The sequence below is a fragment of the Lissotriton helveticus genome, chromosome 9 (genome assembly GCF_964261635.1).
Source record: "Lissotriton helveticus chromosome 9, aLisHel1.1, whole genome shotgun sequence".
Lineage (NCBI taxonomy): Eukaryota > Metazoa > Chordata > Amphibia > Caudata > Salamandridae > Lissotriton > Lissotriton helveticus.
The window spans coordinates 980,303,972-980,329,240 of NC_136070.1; the positions used below are offsets into that span (position 1 = coordinate 980,303,972).

The following is a 25,269-nucleotide window of genomic DNA, read 5'->3' on the forward strand; positions in this document are numbered from 1 at the left end:
TTACCCCTCACTGCATATTTTGGTTTTAAGTTGGCCAAATGGCCGTATTCCGCACCTGTACTATGAATGTTTCATGCGTCCACAATTCTGACTATGCTCTGAAAACACGCTACCTCAATCTCCAGAAGTGGTAGCGTTGCCATTTCAAACTACTACTTTAAACTGTAAAACTCCACTCCTCGTGACTCTATGCACCCCTTTACCTACAATTTATGGTCCATAGGTGAAATGTATTAAAAACGTGAGGCTGCTGTGTTCTACTTAACACTACCATCTATGGACCAGCAGTTGTATTGCAGCTTGCTTTACTTCAACCAGATGGGACACCTAGCGGCATAGGGTCTCTCTCTGGCAGCTTTCAGATGGGACATCTATATGTGCATTGGTGCCATTGCCGCCTCTTTGAAGGTACATCTTTGTACAATGAGCATGCTTCGTCTGCTCCATTATGTTAAGCAATACTCTGTCTGCAGTGCACCTTCCGATCGGTGGGTGTATGCAGAGGTAATGGATAATGTGCTGCATGGCTAAACATGTATAAGGTCCCAAAGGCAAACACATAGATAAAAGACATTATGATTTATTTTGCCAATTACTCTAATTCTGCCAAATGCGAAACCTATTGCATTGCAAATGCTTGTTTTTATCTAGCACACAAAAAATTGAACTGTGCAGATGTTTCAGAATATATCCGAATAAGTACAAACAAAACAATTTTTTTTTAGTAATTCTGAAGTGTAGTGGAAGGATATTTGAATAATACAATCAATACAGGTGATGACATTTGTACACATTATTGTATGTGTGCAGTAAAACCGTATTTTGATGCCAATGTAATGATCATTTCAGTTGAAAATGTGCTGCCCTTCATGGCAATGCCCTACCACACCATGCATACTCCACACTACACCACCCCGCACTATTCTGTTCCACTCTATGCTGCGCCACTCCACTCCATTCTGCAGCACTCGTGTCACCCTACGCCATTTGACTCAACGCCACTCCAATCTATGCCACTCACTCCACGACATAACACGCCATGCCACTCCACATCACTTAACCTACTTCCCTCTACCCCACTCCATTCAAATCTATCCCACTCCACGGTTCCCCAATCTACTCCACTCCAATATACCCTACTTCACTCCACCCAGTCTACCTTACCCCACTGCACTCTACCCCATTCAAATGTACCCACCCCACTCCAATCTACCCACTTTACCCCACTCCAATCTACCCACTCTACCCCACTCCAATCTATTCCACTCTACCCCACTCTAATCTGCCCCACCCCAGTATACCCACTGCACCCCCCCCCAGTCTACCCCAACCCCACTTCAGTCTACTCCACTCTCATTCTACCCCAATCCACTGTGATCCAATCAACCCCACTCCACCGTACCCCAATATACCCTACTCCACTCTACCCCATTTCACTCACTCTAACCCAGTCAACCCCGCCCCACTCTGCTCCAATCCACTCTAGTCTACCCCACTCCAGTGTACCCCAATCAAACCCACACCACTCCAATCTACCCGACTCCACTCAGTCTCAATCAGTCAGACATTTGTATAGTGCGACTAATCACCCGTTAGGGTGTCCCCAGTGAGTATGTTGCTGCAGAGGCTCAGTCGAACAGCCATGTTCTTTTCTGAATTCCATCAGAGAGGATGAGGTCTGGAGGGGAAGAGGGAGGTCTTTCCAGGACTTGGTTGCAAGGTAGGAGAAGAAACGACCTCCGCTGTGTCTTTGAATTATGTGAGGGGAGAAAGCGAGGAGAAGGGAGGCAGAGCACAGGGGTCTGGAGGGTTAGTGGAAGTTCAGGCGGTGATTGATGTATGCTGGTCCTTGGTTGTGCATGGTCTTGTGAGTGTATCTTGAAGGGACGGCTCTTCTGAATGTGGAGCCAGTGTAGTTTTCTGAAGTGGGGGTTGCTGTGGGTCCGTTTGGGGAGGTCCAGGATGAGTCTGGCTGCAGAATTCTGTATAATCTGTATTCTTTTCGGAGGCGCGATGTGATTCTTGCATAGGTTTGCGTTGCTGTAGTCTAGCCTGTTGGTGACTAGGACTTGGGTGACTGCAGAATTCTGTATAATCTGTATTCTCTTCGGAGGTGCGATGTGATTCTTGCATAGGTTTGCGTTGCTGTAGTCTAGCCTGTTGGTGACTAGGACTTGGGTGACTGTTCGCCTGGTGCTGGCTGGGATCCATTTGAAGATCATGCAGAGCAGGCGTAGGAGACAGCGTTGATCTGGTTTTTCATGGTAAGCTTGCTGTCCGAGGTTGCGGGCATGGTCTATTGGTGTGGATAAGGGTGCTAGTTGTTCCATGGGGAGATGCTGTTCCCGAAGATCAGTACTTCCGTTTTGTCTGTGTTGAATTTCAGGCAGTTGTCTTTCGTCCAGTCGGCGATGCTCGTCCTGCACCTGTGGCAGTTGCCCCTTGTAGTGGCGGGCTCTTCTTATAGCGAGATGATGTGCTGGGTGTCGTTGGCGTACAAAATGAAGTTTAGTTCATGGGAAGCTGCCAGTGAGGAGGGGGAAACACTGGGGAGGACCTGCTGCTACATCCCATTGCCGTGAGGGGAACGGCTGTTGTGCCCATAGCGCCAGTATCCTGACCGCCGCGGGGGCAAGGGACTACATCCCCCAGGTGCCCCGGCGGGCGGGTGACGTCAGCGGAGCGCCCGGAGGCGCGGGTAAAACCGAGGAGAACCTCTCGCATCGCGAGTCGCACGCGGGAGCGTCCGGGCTAAGCCCGGGCAAAGGGCGGGCCCTCTGTGGCCCTCAGAGGCACAAGGAGGACAGGACGGGCCACCCCACTTGATTTCATCACTGAAGGAGGTATTGCGCTGCAATTTAATTGACCTTTCTGGCGTTATTACTATCATAAACACTATGTCCATGTGGGAAGAGCTCAACGCCCTGTGTAGCACAAAGTACATCCCTGACGCTATAACCTCCCCTACTGTAGGTATGTTTAGTGATAACTCTAATGGCTCCCCACGGGTCCTTTCACCTTCCGGAAATAAAGACTACAACCAAGTAAATGCTGTGCCCCTGGGTTCCAACAATAGAGGGAAGCACGATAGCGAAATTGATAATGGGAACAATACGAGTACACAAAATCTGTGCACCAGCGCAATATTATTTCCCGCTAACCCAACAGCATTTATGGAGGACCCGGCCTCGGACAAATTAGAGGACCCTCTTTTGTCTCCCAAATTGACTTTATTGGCTCAAATTGAGCAACTGCTGTTAGCCGTCATCTCTCCCTTGGTCACAAAAGTCAACGATTTAGGGGAAAGGCTGATTAATATTGAGACAGTAATCAGAAAGTATCCTCTTCCATCTAATACAATGGCCACACCCGTTTGCCCTACCCCTCCCATCGCCCCCGAAAAGTATAAGTCTGGTAACGGTGTCACTCAAATACAGCCTCCCTGTACACCTACTCCAACAGGCCCCAAAGTAATCTTAAAACCTGCATCAAAAACCCATACAGTGACCAGATCCGCCTCGGTAAGAATGCCACGTATCAACCTGCCCCCTGAGGCTGCCCCGTATGTGTCTGTCCTCTCTGGGGTCCCTGCCCTCACCCAGGGAACACGCGAATCCCAGCAGGACCTACTAAATAAATCCATTTTTTGGCTAAAAAACAATAGACCCTTGCCACCTGAGTTAGATGGTGGTATCTTGAGTGTCAGGAGGGTGGGATGGTTAGGGTCGCTGCACAAAAACATTGCTGGGGACCTGGTACTAATCAAATTCAAAAACAGGAATGTTGCCCCCTTTTTAAGATTTTGCCCCCCCAAAGAAAGACAAGGCACCATTCGTATTTTGGATCTGTATGATTTCTACCCGAGCTCCCCTCATATTACATAGAACCAATTTTTTCGTTTAATAGGGATTGAACTTTGGACCAAAAATTGTACTTTTTAAAAACTCCACTATTAAGTGTCCACCCATAAGTTTGAGTTAAACTGATAGGGTAGGCTGTAATCTGATAAGTATATTGTTTTAGCGTTGTCTTATTGATAAAGAAACCCCTACATATTGATCAGCTGATCCGTTATATTTATTTAATCTTGTTTTAATAATTCTGTAATGATCTTTTATTGTGCCTATGAAATGAAATGTTACAGTTTTTATATATGTATTGTTGATGCTTTTATGATTTTTAAACTAAAATCGAATAAAGCTTATCTGATCTGATCTGACAATGATGGCCGGGGAGGTCATGTAAGTATTGAACAGGGTGCTGCTGAGCTATGAGCCTTGTGGGACACTGCAGATGATGTTCTTGTGTTTGAGGGTGAAGGGAGGAAAGTGGATTCTCTGAGTTCTTCCGGTGAGGATGGAGGCGATCCATCTGAGGACATCTTCTTGAATTCGGATGTGGTGGAACACCTAGATAGGGGTGTGGTAAGATATAATGTTGAATGGTGCTGAAACGAGGAGGATCAGGGTTGCCACTTCCCTTCAGTCCAGGAGGGCTCTGATGTCGTCGGTGGCAGTGATGAAGGTGGTTTTGGTGCTGTGGTTGGTACGGAATCCAGAATCGGAGATGTCCAGAAGACTGCTGTTCTCCAGGTGTTTCATTGGTTGGTGACTGATGGCTTTTTCGAGGACCTTGATGGGAAAGGGGAGCAGAGAGATTGAACAGAAGTTCTTGAGTATGTTGGGGGTCGGCAGACGGTTTCTTGAGGAGCGGTTTGACTTCAGCATGTTTCCATTTATCGGAGAAGGTGGACATGGAGATCGATGCGTTGAGGAAGGTGGCAAGTTTGTTACTGATCGACTTGTTTCCCAGGTTGAAAATGAGTTGCCGACAGGGGTCCATAGGAGCTCCTGAGTGGATTAAGTTCATGATGGCAGTGGTGTTTTGAGTAGTGAGCTTGTCCCAGGTGGTTAGCAGGTGGTCGGGTGTGAATCTATGGGAGTGATGAGGCGGTTGGTGGCAGTGGGTTAGGGCTTGATGTTTTTGTAGATGTTGGAGATATTGTCGTGGAAGAAGTCTGCCAGGGTATCGCAGAGTTCCTGGGAGGGGGTGATGAGGTTTTCGGAGGCAATGGGGTTGGAGAAGTCTCTGACGATGTTGAATAGTTCTTTACTATGGTGGGAACCGGCCTCAATGTGGATGGCAAGGGTGTTCCCTTTCAGGAGTTGGTAGTATTGGCTGAGCAATGTTTTGAAGGCAGTTTGCTCTGTGGTGTCCTTGCCTGGGCACCATCTTCTTTCAAGTTGCTTGCAGTTGCATTTTGTAGCTCTTAGTTTCATGGTGTACCGGCTAGCCTGTTTGAAGGGTCTCTTTTGCAGGCTTGATGGGGGCGACTCTGTGGGCGCATTCAGTGATCCAGGTGGAGAATTTCTTGAAGGCCTGCTCTAGGTTGGTTCAGGAGTTCAGATGGGAGGAGCTGTGGGCGTCCATCCACTGGCTCTCTGATAGTTTGCTCCAGCTTCAGTGAAAGGTGCGTGGTGCCGGAGGGACTTGTGATGGTGAAGTGGATGATGGCGTGTTAGGTCCAGGTGAGTTCGATGACGTGGCTGTACTTGCTGGCCATGCAGATGGGGCCGAGTGTGTCCCCTGCGATGTGTGTGGGGCTGATGACTAGTTGTGTGAGGCCGAGGGTGTTAATGCTTTTGAGGAGGTTGGTGGTGTTGCTGTTGTCAGGGTCGTAGAGGTCTCTGAGGAAGATGCAGTGCTTGGAGTCGGTTGTGAGCGGGGAGATGAAATCTGGAATGGAGTTGCAGAAGCAAGGGTGTGGTCCTATAGGTCTTTAGGCGAGGATTCCTTTGATGGTGGTTTTGCCATTGGTGTGGAGTTGGATGTTGAGATGTTCCATGATCGCAGTGATGTCTGCGGTGGTGGTACAGAGGATGGTTTCCTTGTGGATGATGGCTATTTCATGTTGGTGTGTTATCTTATAGCCGTTGGAAGTTGCTGAGGCAGTGTCGGGTGCAGATGCATGGTTGAGCAAGGTCTCGGTGAGGAAGATGACGTTGGGGTGAGGGAGGTGATGGTGTCCCAGATCTCGGTGGCATGTTTGCAGAGAGATTGTGCGTTGAGCAGGAGGCAGTAAATATGGTCTGGGGTGGTTTTGGTTGGCGTAGCAGTGGTAGCCGTATGTGCTGGTGCTCTGGTTTTGCAGGTGAAGCAGCAGTGCTGGCAGGCAAAACGTCCTATTGTGGATTATGGCAAGTTGCTGCAGCAACTGTTGTTGTTGGGTCCAGGACTCGGAGCTCGGTGGCGGTGTAGCAACTGGTGGGGGGAGAGCAGGGCTCCTGGAGCTGGGCGCAGTATAGGCATGGAAGGGTGCAGATGGGCTGGCCTTTGACGCGTTAGCGCATCTGCTCCATTAAGTAGGTCCTGGGCGGTGGACGGGGCTCACTTTAGGCGGGAAGCAGGGGAAGATTGGGGAAAAAAACGGCGGCAGGAAAGAGTGGCGGTGGGAGAGCGGCAGGGAAACAGCAGGAAACAAAATCAGACTAGTTCAGGCAAAGAGAACAAGCATTTGCAATGTAACAGGTCTCGCATTTGCGAGAATTTAAACTATTGGCATTGTAAAGGACAATGCCTTTTATGTATCTGTTTTGATAATTAACATATAAATAAAAGGCATTGTCATTTACAATGCCAATTGATCAAACTCTTGTAAATGCGAGACCTATTTAATTTCAAAGAAGCAGCCGCCATTGTCCAGGGCTGCTTGGAAAGTGAATAGTGCACGAAAGCATGTTGTGCCTGAAGTTAGAGAAACTCATTAAAGAAAATATTTCTTATAGACTAAATAAGACAATAAGAGATAATGTGCAACAACAGAAGTAAAAGGGCTAGTTCTCAGGGGACTTTACAAATGAAGACAAGGCGGTACTAAGGAGGGACTAATAAGCCTATTAATGAATAAGAAGCCAGCATTTACATAGGACAATGACACAAGCCAATGAAAAATATGGGCGGAGAGTAGGCGGAGCTTCAAGCCATTCTTAAATACAGCATGCCTCGCAGAGCAGCGCATGTGCTGCCAGGCTCGACCTAAAAAAAACTTTATTCGTCAAAGAGGAGACCTGGCAACTACACAGAGGAGTGCTTGTGACTTTTTCCAGTAAAATGGCCTCTTTTCCCTTCCTTCAATAAGGTGCCAGAATTGCCTTTACTTAAGGGGATTTCTTTTTCTGGAATACACTGAAATATATTTGATAAGTTCAGGTGATGTCACAAAATAGAAGAGATTGTAGTTTTGTATCTCATGCACTCCTCAGCTTAAATTCAATGTAAATTATTTTGACAAATTCTGATGATTATTTGGTGGTGTGCTACAACATCCGTTGCACTGTGTCTGGCAGTGCCTGTGTTGCACTGTGTCTGTCAGAGCCCTACAGTAGGGATTGAACTTTTCCATTAAGCACGAACTAGGAACTATCCGAGTAGTCGGCTGTACGCCATCGGCGTCCGTCCGCGTTGCTGAGCATACCCCTGAAGAACGGTCGATATATGACCCGAAATGCATTGGGTATCAAAAACATTGTTTCATTAAAATTGAGCACTATGGAATTTTGCATAAATTGCACCATTGAAGTAATGGATAAACTATGAATTGAAAAAATAACCGAATCTTGAAGAATTGTTGAACTGATTCATTTAAATTCAAGAAACGCATTGAGAAGAAACGCTACGTTTCAAATTTAAGCGCACACATCTCCGCGGCTGATTCTTTCAATCCAATAGGGTAGATAAAATAGAAGAGGACATGCTAATTAAACTGTATACTATCTGTAATCTAGCTGTAATTCTGCTCAGCCTACTACCGGTGGCCTAACAACGGTCCCAGCAGCCCCTGCGATGAAGGGGTCCATTGGCCCTTCAGAGGACACACAAACTTTCATGGGCCCCCCATTCAGCTCAATGCCTATGAATAGCTGCGCTGCAAGATATGGGAGAGTCAGACGCCTCTCATCACATTATAGGGGGAGACACCATTTTTCATTACACCACTCACCGCCACATTTACTAACTTTTGCAGAAATCCGCATAGGGCATTCACTCTTAAGAAGGGGTTGGAATCGCTTTGTTTCTTAGGTGCCTTAAGCAAAGCGTTGATATTTTATATGTAAAGCCAGGCATTTTGTAAAAGTGTGTTTGCTTTGTCATATATGCAGCCCCAGCTTTCATATAACGGACTGCTAAGCGGCATTTGAAAAAAAAGCGAGATGAAAAGATAGCATACAAAGTGAAGGTTTTAGGATTTATCTTCACAATAAATCTCGCTTTTGGCTTTCAAAAATTCCAACCTGGTGCACGGCCCCTAGATATCTGAAAACACAATGGGCTTGTAATATATAGGCAGCATTCCAGTGGGTTTCCACAGATCTGTTGAAAAGAAAAGAAACTTCCTTCAAGCAAACAAAAATATCTGAAGTTTGTCCAAACAAAAAACGTTTCTTTTTGCAAACTGTAGACTATTCATGATTCTGTTCCTGCCACCTGAAGAACACTCCTGGTAACCTGCGGCCTTCCCACTTCTTCAGTTCAGCGTGTGCGTTTACGGGATATGTGCTCCATTGATCTAGTGAAGCGCTCAAGGGCATTAGTCCTAAAAAAAGAAGCAGGTGGCTAACCTAATCAATCAGTATGCAAGTGGCTTCACGGCACGTGACATCACGGCGCGGTGACATCGCTGCAAGTGAGGTGCGTGACATCACAGGGTGTGACATCACAGGAAGTGGCATCACAAGAAGTGACATCAGATCTTAAACCCTCACATATATGTTTAGCAGGTCTATCATGAGTACGTTTGAGCACATTTCGAGCAAACCCTCCTTACATAGTGGAGTAGTGTGGCTCACTGGTTAGAGGCGGCAGGCCTGAGAGCAGAAGTCAGCCTGGGACCAGGGTTCAATTCCCGACGCGGCAGGGTCGTGGACCTTGGTCAGCGGACTCGATAATTCTCGCTTCGGTGCTTACTCTAATCAGGGGTTCCACTCGGCAACTCTGGGCATTAGCTTGCCTAATCTCCACAACGGCCCCACCAATTCCGGGGATGCCTGGCTCCACCTTGGGGACTCCCAGCAAGGGACCATCCCACAGGGAAAGCCAGGACGGGTTCCCCAGAGTTATACAGCGCCGGGACGCCCCGTTGCTGGGGCAGCTGTGCGCTTTACAAGTATACTACATTTACATTTACATTTACATTTACATAGGCAGAAGATTCACACTTTTGTAAGCTTCGCATACACCAATGTTGCCTTTTGTCAGCATAAAGCTTCCTCTACCCATAGTGCTTTAAAAGAAAAAATAGTGATATTTAAATTATTACAACGCCTCTTCAGGGGTAGGAAGCGCTGTATAAATGCTATTTATTTTGTGCAAATACTAGGTAAGATTAACACATCTGATGTTCTTACAGTGCATGCAAATCTCCTAAACAAAGCCTTAACAAAGTGAAAAGCTGCCTCTTTTAAGTATGTGTGACGTGCTAACCTTTGTTTCCCCCCTGCTGCATTTACTTCTAGGTGTGAGGCTCCTGACTGCTGCCAGCATGGAGACTTGAACAAAATGAGTCCTGATCACTCCTCAATTTCGGCCTTCATGGGCCCAGCAGGAGTCCGAAATAAGAGAGCCACATCCCGTCCTGCCTGCTCAGTGTTGCAGATCGAAAACAGTTAACAACGTGCAGGCGCTGCTGAGTGTCCCGGTGTTTGGAAATTACACCGGGATGAATTCAGCATCTTTGTCAGTGGGACAACTGCAAAGGTGCACCACAAATTACTTCCAAAAATAATATTATTAATGAATCGCGGAAAGGTGATGTTTTTCTTGTTTTTCAAAAGTCTTTATTTTCAATCGTTAACACCGTACAGCCGACGCGTTTCGTCCCAAGGGGACTTCTTCAGGGCTTGGTAAATGGAAGACAGTACTTCCAAGTATGTCCTCAAAGTCGAGATTCTGTGTGGCGCCTTTCCCAATGTCAATGTCTTTATAAACACATGATGAAGGCCTGAACTAAGTCTTCTATTCCAAATCAGTCTGAATTAGAGAGACAATAGTTTGCACAGACGTGGGTCTTAAGCATCAGGTTTATTAATCTTGATGAGGGAAAAGGTTAAGCAGAAGCAGTGGCCGGATTTTGTGCCTGGGGGACCTAATGGTCCTTGAGGTGCACAGTTGTCAAATAACAGCTGCTGTACTTTCGAAATGGAGCTGAGAGGGTGACATAAAGGACAGTAGTGCACCGTTGTGGGTGGAAAAATCTGTCACTGGTAGGACCTGGCCTGGCTATTTGGACTGAAATGCTCCTTTTAGAGCCAGGTCTAGACTCATTTGCATATGGCTCGGTCCAAACTGAAGTGGCATAGTGGAAGAAAAATGATGGATTTAGATGTGGCCCAAGTGATTGCCAGTGGCTGAGATTAAGTCATTGACTGGTTTTGTTTGCACTTGAGGACCTGAATATATGGCACACTTTGATGTCACAATGACTCCTCCTAGCCCCAAATGCCCACTGTAATTGATAGAAGGTGCTTCCAAGTGGAGAGATAAACACACCTACCTGCTCGCACACTCATGCATATACCCAATTTCCCCCCCCCACACACACACCACACACACACACACCCACGCACTAGAAACACATAAAAACCTTCACTGACACATAAGCAGATTAGCACAAGCAACCTTGCACTCATTCATTCACACTGCACTCGCAACCCAAATAGGTTTCCCTTTCCTTTTAACATAACTGTGTGCTACACCAATTCCTGACCCAGCAGCTCATGTTGAGGACCATGATCTTCCAGTTATGAAGCCGCACAGACCTCAGGGGGCCGAGTGATAGACAGCGTTAGACCTGCAACACAGGCAATTGTATCACCATTGTACCTGCTCTGTGCTGTTGCAGTCATTGGGCGAGTTGGCCAATCCAGAGGTACTTTGGCAACATTATTTTAAAATGCATTTTTCACCAGAATTAGCCTTGCATGAGTGAGCACAAGAAAAAAGCTGTAGCTATATCAAAGAGTTTTTGTCCAGACATGATTCAAAAAGTTGGGCAAAAGCCTATACATATGTTGACTGACACATACATAACAAAAATAATGAAACACAGTTCTCCCTTATATTATTCAAGCCTATGCGCAGTACCAGGCTCCACATAATACGGTGGCACATTCTAGACACTACCGCCCTCTATTAAGCATGACTGGTACTAACATTTCTTGTGGTCCTAGTGTAAATGCACGAATCCTTCTGAAATGTCCAACACTGTTTTCATCACACCCTAAGTTTTGGATCAGTGTATTGCACCTGCTGACTTGAAGGTTTTAGGCAGTGTGTTGGCTGGAATGCATTTTCAAGTTTAATGTGAGTTAAACTCCTGTGCCATCACCTAATGTTCCGTAAGCCAGATGTTTCTCTTCCACATAAAGTTTGCATAATCATCTTACTCGCTCCGACAACAGTCCGAAAGAAATCTCCAGTTTTAGTCCTTTACAAGTGTATATGCATCTTGCGGTAATTGTATATTGGGTGCGGGGGTACCGGGCCCCGGAGGTCTGCCTAAGGGGACTTGTGTGTGCTCAGGTAGTTGTCCAGGGAGAGCCACATCTCACCTTTGGTGTTGGCGTTGGGTGTATGATTAGAAGTTATGTTGTCCACCCCCCCCCCGTAGGAAGGTGATCCAGTTGAACCAGCTTTTGAAGGATGCCTTCCCTGTGTCTTTCCAGTTTGTTAGGATCGTCTTAACAGCCGCCGTGAGCAGGAGGTCAATCAGATCGCCGTCGTTTTTGGATTGGATTTCGGGGGCCATGAAGGCGGTGGCTAGCCCTTGGAAATTAAGTTGTAGTGAGAGGCCTAGTACGCTGTTTATGAAGTCACTTATTTTACCCCAGAAGGATTTGACTTTAGAGCAGTAAAGGATAAGGTGTGCCAAGTCCCCTTTCTGGACGGCTTAACCGCCACCTGAACCACTCAGTCCTCCTTCTCTGTCCTCTCTCTCCTTTTCCTACCTCTGTTTTTTTTTTCCATCCTAGGGGGCAAACACTAGCCCACTTATGACGCCGTACGCCAAGATCGCGATTACCTAGAGACGCTGGTGCATGCCACAATTATGCTCTTAGAGATGCCGTATGTAACCCAACCGGCGTACAATGTGACCAAGTTTGCCCTCATGCTACCTCTAATGCATTCCTGTACATTGTACTCTGTATATAAAACTCTCTTCCTAATAAAATCATTTGAAAAAAAAACCCAAAAAAAGTGTATATGCATATGATAAGGACTTATCTGTATCCAGAAGTGACAGCCCTTGCACACCAGTCATAAGCATACTCAGACTACTATCTTACATTCCAAAAAGATGAAATCTCAAGTTTGTTGGTTTCTGGATTCCCCTAACATGCTCAGTGCACAGTATTGACTAGGTCTAGAAGGGACCCACTTTACATATTCTGTGCATGGGTGCTCCGACTACTAGGTATGGTAGGCCAGTTCAGAGGAAAGCTTGGATTTACTCCGGGCTGGGCAGTCATACTCAAAAGTCTGAGATAGAGTTTGCTGACACATATGTGTACCAGACTTAGCCTAGGAGGATCACTTAGATATTACAAACAGAAATGGCCAGAAAACTGAATGTAACAGTCTAGTGGAAGGAACAGCTCAGATTGATGATTACTTCTGAAATGTCCTTCTGTACTGTAGTTTGAGACTATATATACGCATGGACTTTGTTTAGTGGTCAGGGTCTAGAAGTAACACAACTCCAACATCAAAAGCATGAATACTTTGGATTATCAGATCCAGTAGTAGTCTAGTATGCGCTCATAAGATGTGGATGGAGTGTCACTTCTAATTCCCGATGTATCCACTGCATGCTGTTGCTATATCTTTACTCCCTATCTTTAGCCTGCAGTGACCATCCTCACCTGCGATCACAGTCCTGTTGTGGCTTAGTTTTTCGGCCCAAGAAAACCGCCCCACATTTGTTTTCTGCTGGACTGAGATTGCGAGAGGGAAGGGAAGAGTGGTTTGGACATGGTATCAGGATCATGGTATCAACTTTACCTCAAGCTACAATCCCCGGAAGACATCAAACTTCTGAACTCCACACTCAGAAACACCCAATCATGGCTGGCCGATAATCACCTCAAACTAAATGCTCTGAAAACTGAGTTCATTCTGATCTCACCTCCTGCGAAAATTGCCATCACCCAAACCTAGCTCAATCACCTAATTGCGCTCAATGTCCAACCCACCATCGTGGAATCTGCGAAATCCTTAGGCATCACACTTGACGCCAAGCTCAACATGCAGCAGCACATTAGCAAAGCAACTAAAGGAGCTAATTTCCAAATCAACACTTTGAGGAAACTTAAACCCTTCTTCCCAGCTAAGGACTTCCAAACTGCTGTACAAGCCCTAGTCATCCCTCGCATAGACTACGGAATTGTGGCCCTCAGCGGACTCCCCATTTCAACAACCGCACCCCTAAGAGCCTCCTTGAACGCTGCCGCGAGACTCATCACTGGTTCAAGAAAACATTCGCATATATCCCCTGACTTAAAATCCCTGAACTGGCTGCCTTTTGAAGCCAGAATACAGCTGAAAATTGCCGTTATGACACACTCGGCCGTACACCACAAGTCACCCAACTACCTCACTCAAAAGCTGACTATATCAGGAGGCTCGAGATCCAATAGAAGTACAAAAAATCTACTCCTGAAACCTCGTAGTTTCCGAAAGGAAAAAACCTACAAACGCTCCTTCTCAGGAATGGCACCCAGGATCTGGAATGCACTCCCTCCTGAAACCAGGCTTATCTCCTCCACTGCATGTTTTAAGAAAGAGGTAAAAGCCATCCTTATGGCCAAGTTCACCTGAACTCTACTGTTGCTGGATCAAAGACTTTCCACCGCTTTTGTATTATTGATTACCTGATTGTTTATTGGTATTATATTTATTTATTTATTTATTTATTCAAAGTTTTATATAGCGCGAACAAGATCCTTACAGATATCAGAGCGCTTCACAATGACAGGGTAGGGGCAGTAGGAATGAACAAAGGTAATGGGAGCAATGTAGTAGTCACTAACATGAAACGATAATAATAACATACATAAAACATATCAATATACAGTCAGGTAAACAAGTAATATAAGAAGGCATAAGTCATTCATCCCACTACAGAGGTGTTCAGGTACACTTTGGGTGTGTGGAAGGCTTATAACAGTGTTTTAGTATAGAGAGAACACTGAGTGGGGGCAGCGGGAGGGTGAATCAGTGACCCAACGTGTATCATATATTGGTCGGTAGTAAGAAAGTAGCGTAATAGTGTCTCCCTCAAGTAGAGGTATAGTGTCAAAGGACAAGGTGAGCATTGACACAAGGCAATGCAGAGTCTCTGATCCAACACCTATAGCGTTCAGGAGATCTTGGCCAGAAGGATGGTTTTCACCTCTTTCTTGAAGAGTGCAGTGGAGGAGATACACCTAGTTTCAGGAGGGAGCGCATTCCAGATCCTGGGTGCCATTCCTGAGAAGGAGCGCTTGTAAGTTTTCTCTTTCCGGAATCTACGGGGTTTCAGGAGTAGATTTTTTGAGCTTCTATTGGATCTCAAACCTCCTGATATAGACAACTTTTGAGCGAGGTAGTTGGGTGCATTGTGGTGCACTGCCGCGTGTGTCATAACTGCAATTTTTAGTTGTATTCTGGCTTCAAAAGGCAGCCATTTTAGGGACTTTAAGTCTGGGGAAATGTGCGAATGTTTTCTTGAGCCAGTAATGAGTCTTGCGGCAGCGTTCAGGGAGGCTCTTAAGGGTGCTGTTGTGGATAGCGGGAGTCCGCTGAGGGCCACAATTCCGTAGTCTATTCGAGGGATGACTAACGCTTGTACAGCAGTTCGGAAGTCTTCAGCAGGGAGGAAGGGTTTAATTTTCCTCAGTGTGTTGATTTGGAAATTAGCTGCTTTTGTGGCTTTGCTGACGTGCTGCTGCATGTTGAGCTTGGCGTCCAGTGTGATGCCTAGGGATTTCGCTGAGTCCACGATGGTGGGTTGGACATTGAGTGCTGTTAGGTTGTTGAGCCATGTTTGGGTGGTTGAAATTTTCGCCGGGGGTGAGATGAGAAGGAACTCAGTTTTCAGAGCATTTAGTTTGAGGTGATTATCGGCTAGCCAAGATTGAGTGTTAATAAGCGTGGAGTTCAGATGTTTGATATCTTCCGGGGATTGAAGCTTTAGGTACAGTTGTGTGTCGTCGGCGTACATATGGAATTGGACATTAGAAGCTTGGAGCAAGGTGGCAAGCGGTTCCATGACGAGGTTGAACAATGTGGGGGAGAGGGAGGATCCTTGTGGAACACCTAGATCTGCAGGCACAGGTGAAGATAGCACATTATCGATCTTGAACTTCTGAGTCCGGTTGTGAAGGAAGGACGAAAACCATTTGAGAACCGTTCCCGCTAGTCCCATTCTAGTGCTTAGCAGCTCCAGCAAGTTCTCATGTTTGACCGTGTCAAATGCTGACGAGAGGTCCAGAAGGATGAGGAGGCAGGACTCATTGCGATCAAGAATTTGGAGGGCGTCATCAATTATGTGTGTCATAGCTGTTTCCGTGCTATGTTTCGCTCGGAAGCCTGATTGATGAGAGTTGAGGAGGTCAAATTGGTCAATGTGTCTTGTTAGTTGGAGTTGGACACATTTCTCCAGCAGTTTGGCCAGGGTGGGGATATTGGTGATGGGCCGGTAATTGTTTAGGTCAGACGGATCAGCTGTAGGTTTCTTGAGTATAGGCGTCACTTGCCCCACCTTGAGGGAGTCCGGAATGAGGCCTTGTTGCAGGGAGCTGTTGATGATTTTGGTCCAGAGAGGGAGGAGCAAGGGGATGAAGTCTTTTACCGCATTAGCAGGTAGAGGGTCTGTGAGGTGATTAGAGGGCTTCAAGGTGCAGAGCAGTTTGCGGATTGCTTCTTCCGAGTAGGTATCGAAGTACAGCCAAGATGCCTTGTTTTTAGGTTGAGTGTAAGACATTCTGGTGTTGTTGGGGAATCGACTTACATCCAAGATGAGGTCATTTCTTATGTTGTCAGTCTTTAGCTTAAAGAAAGCAGAGAAGGCTTCACAGTGTGGGGTGTCGCTTGTTGTGCTGTTTGATTGTAGGGGTTGAGTCTTTGTTTGGGTCTTGATTAGTTCGAACAGCTTTCTTGGCCTGTTTTTTGCTTGATCCAACTGACGGCTGAAAAAGTCCGCCTTTGTGCGCTTTATTTTCCTGAAGTAGGCGTTTCTTTTGTTCTTAAGCCTTTTGAGGTGCAGCGCTGAAGGGTCCGATCTCCAGGTGCGCTCTGCCATTCGCATAGTACGCCTGTCGTCATTGAGTCTATCATCATACCAGGGGTTAGAAGTTTTGGTGGAGACTCTCTTCAGTTGAAGTGGGGCGACTTCATTGACTACTGTGTTCATAGAGTCAAGGTAGTGGTCCATCAGTGTTTGAACATCCGAGGCACCTGAAGGGGGAAGGAGGAGATTGCCGATGTGGGGAGGCAGGGTAGAGGGGTTAAGGTTCTTCATGTCCCTTTTCCAAGTTTTGGATTTGATTGGTTGAGCTGGGATAGGTTTCACTTTTTCATTGATAAAGAAGGTGATAATGTGGTGGTCAGACCAGTCGCAGGGTTGGATCGCCTCCAGTTGTGTTGAGTTCTCTTTGGCAATGATGAGATCGAGTATCGAGCTTTTGTCATGTGTTGGTCTATCGCATATTTGGGTGAGGTCAAGCGCATTAAGGAAAGTTTTGAGACTATTCACCACTGTGTCTTTCTGATCGTTCCAGTGAAGATTGAAGTCACCCAGGTAGACTTGGGTTGTCTGCCGACCGGCATTGGAAGTGATCATGTCCATGAGTTGTTGGGTGAATATGAGGTTGTCACCAGGTGGGTGATGGATGAGATGTAAAGCACAAGCTTGTTTGCCCTCGCTGGTGATGGCGAGGCAGAGGAGTTCACTGGAGGGGAAGGCGGGAGGGGTGATTTTAGTGACGGAGAGGTTGCTCCTAAACATGCATGCAACTCCCCCGCCCGTCTTGCCAGGGGACCTGTCCAGCCTAATGATGTTATAATTGGGGGGGACTAGTATGTCCATAATCGGGGTAGAGGCTTCAGTAAGCCACGTTTCCGTTCTAATGGCTAGGTCCAGATCCCTAGCTAAGACGAGATCAGCGATGTCGGAGGAGTGTCTCTGGGCCGATCTGCAATTGAGTAGGATGCATTTGAGTTTGGGAGAGAGAAGGGTGGTCGAGCTTTCTAGTGTGAGGGGGACTTTTCTGAGGTTGTTAGGGACGGAACCTCTATTATTGAGTGTTGGGAGCCTCAGAGGGTTTGTAAGAATTGTGGGTATGGGGATGTGTACGTTGGATATGTGTTTTTCCGGACCTGGGCCATAAGAGCGCAGTAGAGAGCATAATTCACGGTCCGACAATGGGTTGAGGGCACGCCGGGGGCGGTGGGCGTTAGTGCGAACGGGGATAGTCGGCCAGCGCGGGTGTCTTTGGAGGCGAGGGTATGTAGGGAGGGTGCGTCGTTTGTAGGGTAGAGGGATGGTGGGAGGTAGACTGAGCTGGGAGGAGAGAAGCTCTTTGATTGCGTGGACATCTTTTTTGATTTGTAGCATGTCCTCTTTGACTTGCTGGAGGGTGGATAGAGTCTGGTCAGGGGGTGTACTGGGGATGGGGTTAGTGATGAGAGCCATTGGAGAATCGTTGAGTAGTGAGTTGGAGAGCAGGCAGGGTATCGAGGGGGTGGATATGCTAGCGTTGTCGGAGGGTTCTGCAGTGCTAAAGAGTGGGATGGCACTGTGGGATTGTACATGATTGCTATCCTATTATGCTACTCACTTACTACCGACTACTATATTGTACCCAATTGTTTGTTTAACCACCCTTTTGTTGCCCCTACCCCTTGTCTATGTAATTTTTAAGAAAGAGGTAAAAGCCATCCCTATGGCCAAGTTCACCTGACCTCTATTGTTGCTGGTTCAAAGACTTTGCACCGGTTTTGTATTCTTGGTTACCTGATTGTTTATTGGTATTATATCTGTACATGATTGCTATCCCATTATGCTACTCACCTACTACCGACTACTATATTGTACCCAAAAGTTTGCTTAATCACCCTCCTGTTGTCCCTACCCCTTCTTTCTGTAAAGCGCTCTGATATCTGCAACGATCTTGTCCGCGCTATATAAAACTTTAAATAAATAAATAAATAAATATAATTAAGTCTTCTATCCCAAATCAGTGGACCTCCAATTTCTATGTCTGGAAGATCTAAGGTGTAGATGAAACGGACTTCGTGTGATTATAAAACTGATCTGCCACGTAGTGGAGATATATCTGTATTGATTTCTATTGTCCTGGGCGGATCGGATCGCGGATTTCGGAAAGGGCGAAGGCATTGTGGATGACTGCAGGTCGATTTATCACGATCGGCCTACTGGTTTCCAGTGCCCACATCATCGCCCAAGTGGTCCACATAACTTTATATCCAGAGGACAATAGAAATCAATACAGATATATCTCCACTACGTGGCAGATCAGATTTATAATCACACGAAGTCCGTTTCATCTACACCTTAGATCTTCCAGACATAGAAATTGGAGGTCCACTGATTTGGGATAGAAGACTTAATTCAGACTGATTTGGAATAGAAGACTTAGTTCAGGCCTTCATCATGTGTTTATAAAGACATTGACATTGGGAAAGGCGCCACACAGAATCTCGACTTTGAGGACATACTTGGAAGTACTGTCTTCCATTTACCAATCCCTGAAGAAGTCCCCTTGGGACGAAACGCGTCGGCTGTACGGTGTTAACGATTGAAAATAAAGACTTTTGAAAAACAAGAAAAACATCACCTTTCCGCGATTCATTAATAATATTATTTTTTGGAAGTAATTTGTGGTGCACCTTTGCAGTTGTTCTTTTGTATTTGATTCCCTAGGGAATAGGCACAGTAACGGTGGGTGCCATACAGTGTGCACACATACCCCTACTGTAATTTGAGGGGAGGATGTATTAGCTTGGGGGAGAAAGGAGGTCAGGTGCTGTTAGTAGAAAGGGTCCATCGTTATGCTGCAGTTTTCATCTTTGTCAGTGGGGCCCAACTTCTTGGCAGGGTGGACGGCCTCCACCCTGTGCAAAAAGTGGGTGGACGCCGTCCACCCTCGTGTACCCCCAAACGCTTATACATGGCAATTAAGCAGCTGGCTGATTGGACATAAGGTAAACGGATTAGTCTCCTAATACAGGGCTGAGCAGCATTGATAGTGCCTTTCATCGGAAAGATTCCGCGTGAAGCCAGACACCAACAGGCCCACTGTTAACATAAAACAAAGAGCCACAATAAGAAGTATTCTTGCATATGCCTCTGATATTTCTTATTTTTCCCAGTGGCATGAATGATATTTTCTTCGTTGGTTTGCACACCTCATATCTGGCTGGGATCCACAGGCCACGGAATACAAAAATCCAAACCGGTTTTCAGGATAACCTCAGGGACTCTGTAAGAGGTCACATGACAGCTGCTGAATGTAGAGATGGGCGAGACAAAAAACTAACAGGGAGAGCCGAGCCGAAATAGTTCTCGCGTTATAATTGCAAGACCTAGTTCACTTCAAAGGAGCGGCAGCCATTGTTTCAGCTGCTTGGAAAGTGAACGCACGCAAGGCTTGCAGAACTTTGCAGGAAAGCACATCCTGCCTGCAGTAGGAGAAACTCATTAAAGAAAATAGTGCTTACAGGCCAAATAAGCCATGTTGTGTGACAACAGAAGTAAAAGGGCCAATCCTCATGGGAGGTTACAAATGAAGACCAGGTGGTACTAAGGAGGGACTAACAAGCCTATTAACGAATCCGAAGCAAGCATTTACGAAGGACAGCGACACAAGCCAATGACAAATGTGGGCAGAGAGTGGGCAGGGCTTCGTGTCCATACTCTAATACAGCATGCCTTGCAGTGCAGCGAATGTGCCACCCAGGCTCTACCTAACAAATACAGAGTTTATTATACAGTAGTAAAAGAAATCAGCCCCAGTCCAATTTACCCCACTCCGTCCCAGTTTACCCCACTTTCCACTGCAATCTATTGAACTCCTGTCCACTCTAATCTACCCCACTCCATTCTAATCTACCCAACCCCCCCACAATCTACCACACTCCTATCTACCACACTTCAGTCCACCCACTCTACCCCATTTCACTCCACTCTACCACACTCCACTCTACCCGAATCCACCTCACTCCAATCTATCTCTATCAACCCCACCCCACTCCAATCTTCCCTCTTCAGTTCCCCCACTCCATTCTTTTCCAATCTACCTTACTCTATTACACCCAATCTACCCCACTCCAAGCTAATATTCCCCACTCCACTTCGATCTGTCCTACTCCTCGCCACCCACTCCACTTTACCTCACTTCATTTTACCGCACTCCAATCTACCCACTCCAGCCCACCCAATCTACCCCACCATTCTCTACCCCAATCTACCACACTCCATTCCACTCTACCTGATCTACCTTACTCCATTCTATCCAATGTACTCAAACCCACTTTTTTTCCAGTCTACCACGTCCCACCCAGATCTACCCCACTCCAGTCCAATCTAACTCACTCCACTCCACTCCAATCCACCCCACTCCAATCTACCCTACTCCACTCCGACCTACCCTACTCCAATCCCCCATCCAATCAGTCCCACTCCAATCTACTCTACTCCAATTTACCCCACCATAACCAATCTACCCCATTCCTATCCTAATCTACCCCACTCTACTCTAGCCACCTCCACTCCAATCGACCCTAATCAACCCCATTCCAATCTACCCTATGCCGCCCTTAACTACCCCACTCTACTTCTCTTCACTCCTATCTACCCCACTCCACCCCTTTATATCCCTTTCCACTCTACCCTGATCTACCCCAATCTGCTCCACTTTACCCCAATCCACTCCAGTTCAATAAACCCCACGCCAATCTACTCCACCTATCCCAATATTCCCCACCACTCCAATCTACCCCACTCTACTCCACCCCGATAGACCCACTCCAATCTACCCCACTCCAAACTACCCCTATCTACCCACTCCATTTCACCATACTATAATCTGCTACACTCCAATCTACCCGACTCAACTCTAGTCTACCCCAATCCTCCGTACTCCACTCTTCCACATTCTACCCCAGTATATCCTAGTCTACCCAGGTTTAATCTACTGTAGTCTACCCCACTTCTCGTCAGTGTACCTCACTCCAATCTACCACACTAATGTACCCAACTCCCCACTGCACTCTATCCCAGTGTACTCCACCCACTCCAATCTACCCCAACCCATCCCACTCCACCCCAGTCGATCCCTCTAGCCCAATCTACGCCACTCCGATCTACCCAATTCCACTAACTTTTAGACATGCTAAACAGCAGGCCAGCCACATTGGTGTACATAATGGCTGAAACACTTTGCCACAGCCAGTAGCTCTCGCATAGGTGAGCCCTATTGGCTCTGTCAGTGCTTGTTTTTTTGTTTATTTATTTCTTGCCCATTTTGCATAAGCAAAAAAGGTGGCTTTGCATAGGTAATTCTCCAATTTGTTCTGATATCCTGTTAACTAGCTTAAGTCTAGGCTGCTTGTGTCTTATGCTGTACTTTTTTGTCTTTGTTTTTAGTCTTTCCTTGTGCGTAAATTTTTCTTCAATAATCCTGAAGATGGATTCTTCAAAACAACAAAGAGGAAGGTAGTGCCACCTTCTCCGATGACAGGTTGGTGACGTGGAGTACTTTTCTATTCATAATTAGTTGTTTAAAAAAAAAAAGGAGCTGAGGAGACTAATACAAGTTATATACAGCAGAGGCATGGGCAAAGTGGGCTCTGGCCCGGGCCCCAGTTGTTCGGGGGAGGGAGGGCTGATAGAGACAGCTCTGTCCTGCAGAGAGTCTTGCCATGATGATCTTGAATAGTTCTTTAACAGATTGTTTTAAATTGTTTTCCTATACTTCATTTTTAATGTCGGTGATGTGCATGAGTTTTTTACAGACATTTTGCAGAAATATTTTCTATTTGTGTGTCATGCAACATCCATAAAGTTTCTTTTAGATCAAAACAGGCCTCACATATGAGAAATGGGTGGGTGTCACATAGAGTATTTGCAGTAATATCAGTGAGCTGCTGCTGTGTTACAATATTGAAAACACACATCAAACTCCCTGAATATTTTTCGAAGTAAACGCATTTAGAATTTGGACCACTGCATGAAAGAGCTGAAATTGGATCATACATTCAAAACTGTTTCGAAAAGGGGCCATCAAAATACGTTTGGCCCAGGGCCTCCAAAATCCTTAAGCTGTCCCTGATATCCAGAGCTTCACTTAACGTTTCTAGAGAGCAAGTCACAAAATGTCATGCTTAAAATGTTGAAAACTTTTCACCTTTCAGTTGGATGGATGAGAGCCCATGATTAACTGAATGAATATTTAGTGGGTGAGTAAATTCATGGATGAATGGATAGATGGAAGAGGAGGAATGCATGGATGGAGGACTGCATGGGTGGGTTTGTTGGTGAGTTGGTGAGTGGATATGGGTGAGTGATCATATTGATAAATTCAGACCAGTAACACTAATCTTACATGCTGTCTGAGACCTCCTCATTATGTCAGAGATACCATGTCTCAGGAGTGGGTAGTTGCAAACCACAGTTTCCTCAGTAAAAAATGACAACTATCATTAAGGTGAGCTGTGGCTTAGATGAGCTACGAATTGTGATTGGTTGTATTGTGATTAACTATATGGGGTTTATTTCCATAGATTTTTATTCCACTGTTAAATATCATCATAGTTTTTTGTGGAGTGTTTATACAATTTGTAGTATTTAAATCTATTTTTGAATTTGCTTCCAAGAATAAAAAAAAGAAATATAACCATCATACATGTTTATATTTGCCCCATAACTCAGCTCTGCTTAATGTCTTCAGATTTACAACCTCATTAACCAATCTTTACTACATGTTTAGATTTGCCCCAATACTCACTAATTCTTAATTCGTATTTCAATGTGCCCATCAATCAGTCATCCATAATGAATGTTCACATTGCTACACTTAATCTTCTTGAATGCATGTGCACATTTGCCCTCTGAAGTCTTGTCCCAGCCCACGTTTGCACCGTTACTTAAGTATTGGCTGCATGCCTACATTTGCATCGTCACTCATTAATCCTTAGTGTATGCTTCGATTTGCAGCATCACTCCGTAATCTTAGCTCTTGATTTGCACGATTCCTCAGCTATCCTGACTGCACTTCTCATTAATCCTTACAGCACATTCATATTTGCACCATTACTCGAATACTGTATGTTTAGATTTACATTGCACAATCTCTCGTTACTACTACCCGGTGCAGCTCTGCTGTTAGTTGAATAAGTCAAGCTTTTCACATGTGTACAGTTAAGCTCCTCTAAGAATGTCAATATAAACAAGCATTGGCATAGCCAATAGGCCTCGCCTTTGGGACCTTATGAGTTTTAAGTTATGCATAACAATATCCTTGGTGCAACAACATCAACTGTTGCATGAGAGGTCCCGCTGGCTGGAGCTGATGAAAAAGGCACAAGTCCCTCGGATGGCAGGGAAGAGAAGGTACCCACTGGGGCTGTGGAGGAAGATAGGGTGGCAAGGAGGCTACAAGTTTCACGGGTAAGCAGGGTACTGGGCACAAGTGGTGAGAAGGGTGAAAGGGCAAGGAAGGAAGGGTCGGTTTGAAACAAATCATCTTTCCCTGGTTGATACAATGAACACGAGGGGAGTGGGTGCAACAAGCGACACATCACTGTGCTGCGTGTACCAGGCATGTAATGTGCCAAACCCCACAAGCACAGAATATGGGTCTGTAACCAAACCCCACCAGCACAGAACATTCTTCCCCGTCATATTACGCGACTCCCAGACGATAGATATTCCACATGTAAGTTCACGAGACCCCCATAGCTATCAATGCCCCCCTCCCCCTTATAGCTCTTCCAGCTCCCCAACACCGCTCTCTGAAAAAGCCATGCTCTCCATACCTGTGCCCCCCATGGTGCGGCGCGCGGGCCCATCAGATCCAGGTGTGCACGTCTTTCTGGGTTACGGATCCAAACAGATCTCACACTGCTGATGAGGACAGCTTGAAAGGGCAGGAGTTCGGGGGTCTTCGGCGCACCGGTGGGGGCTCTGTACCCACAGGCGAGTGGTGTGTCCTGTAGAGGCGACTGGTGGGTCCTGTACCTACAGGCGACTGATGCGTCCTATAGCTACTTGAGAGTGGTGGGTCCTTGCCTACAGGCCAGTGATAAGATCCTGTGTCTACAGGCGAGTGATGGGCTCTGTGCCTACAGGCGAAAGGTGGGTCCTGTGACTACAGGCGAGTAGTGGGTCTTGTGCCTACAGGTGAGTGGTTGGTTCTGTGCCTACAGGCGAGTGGTGGGTCCTGTGCCTACAGGCGAGTGGTGGGCTCCTGTGCCTAGAGGCGAGTCCTGTGTCTACAGGCGAGTGATGGGCTCTGTGCTTACAGGCGAGTTGTGAATCACTTGTGTACCGCCGACTCCAGCTGAGTGTTAGGTCCTCTGTGCATTGACGGGTGCTGGGCCCTCTGTGTCCAGATGTGTGCAGGGACTTCAGTGTACTGATACGGACGAGTGCTGTGTCCTCTATGTACGGATGAGTACAGAATCCTCTGTGTCCAGATGTGTGCAGAGACTTCTGTTTACAGACGAGTGCTGGGTCCTCTGTGTACAGATGTGTGCAGGACCAGCGATGTAGAGGGGGTGTAGCTCCTTCTCCCAGTACAGGTGTCTTCGGCCACTCTCCTCCGGGCGCACCTGCTGCGGTGTAATGTTTGATTAAATATTGCAGCAGCCTCCCTGCTCCGTACCTCTGTGCTAACTCACCTGCCTCGGGCAGGTGAGCCCGGTAAGCTCCGCCCGTCCCACACTAATCACATCCATAGTTCCAAACTCAAGCCACCTCAGTCCTACAAGGAACCCCGCCCATCCTAAACTAAACCCCACCCAGTGTGAGGGTAACCCCACCAGCAGAGCTGGACTGGCTACCCGGGCATTTTGGCATGCTGCCGAGCTGGGGGCTGGTTTCATTGATGGGGAACTGCGTATGCTGAAAAACATTTGTTTTGCTTTGTTTATTTCAAAGCACACGCAGGTCCCCGTCAACGGAATCAGCTCCCACCGTTGTGAAATCGGCCC

The 25,269-nt window shown here is 46.5% G+C and overlaps 1 protein-coding gene across 1 annotated transcript in view; it reads left to right on the forward strand.

Annotated features, from left to right (window-relative positions):
- EMC3 (ER membrane protein complex subunit 3) overlaps positions 1 to 25,269 on the forward strand; it is a 93,045-nt gene that overhangs the window by 19,912 nt on the left and 47,864 nt on the right. Inside the window, exon 4 of the mRNA XM_078662256.1 lies at positions 21,704 to 21,797. Coding sequence (XP_078518382.1) covers positions 21,704 to 21,797 — 94 coding nt within the window. The remainder of the gene's footprint in view (positions 1 to 21,703; positions 21,798 to 25,269) is intronic.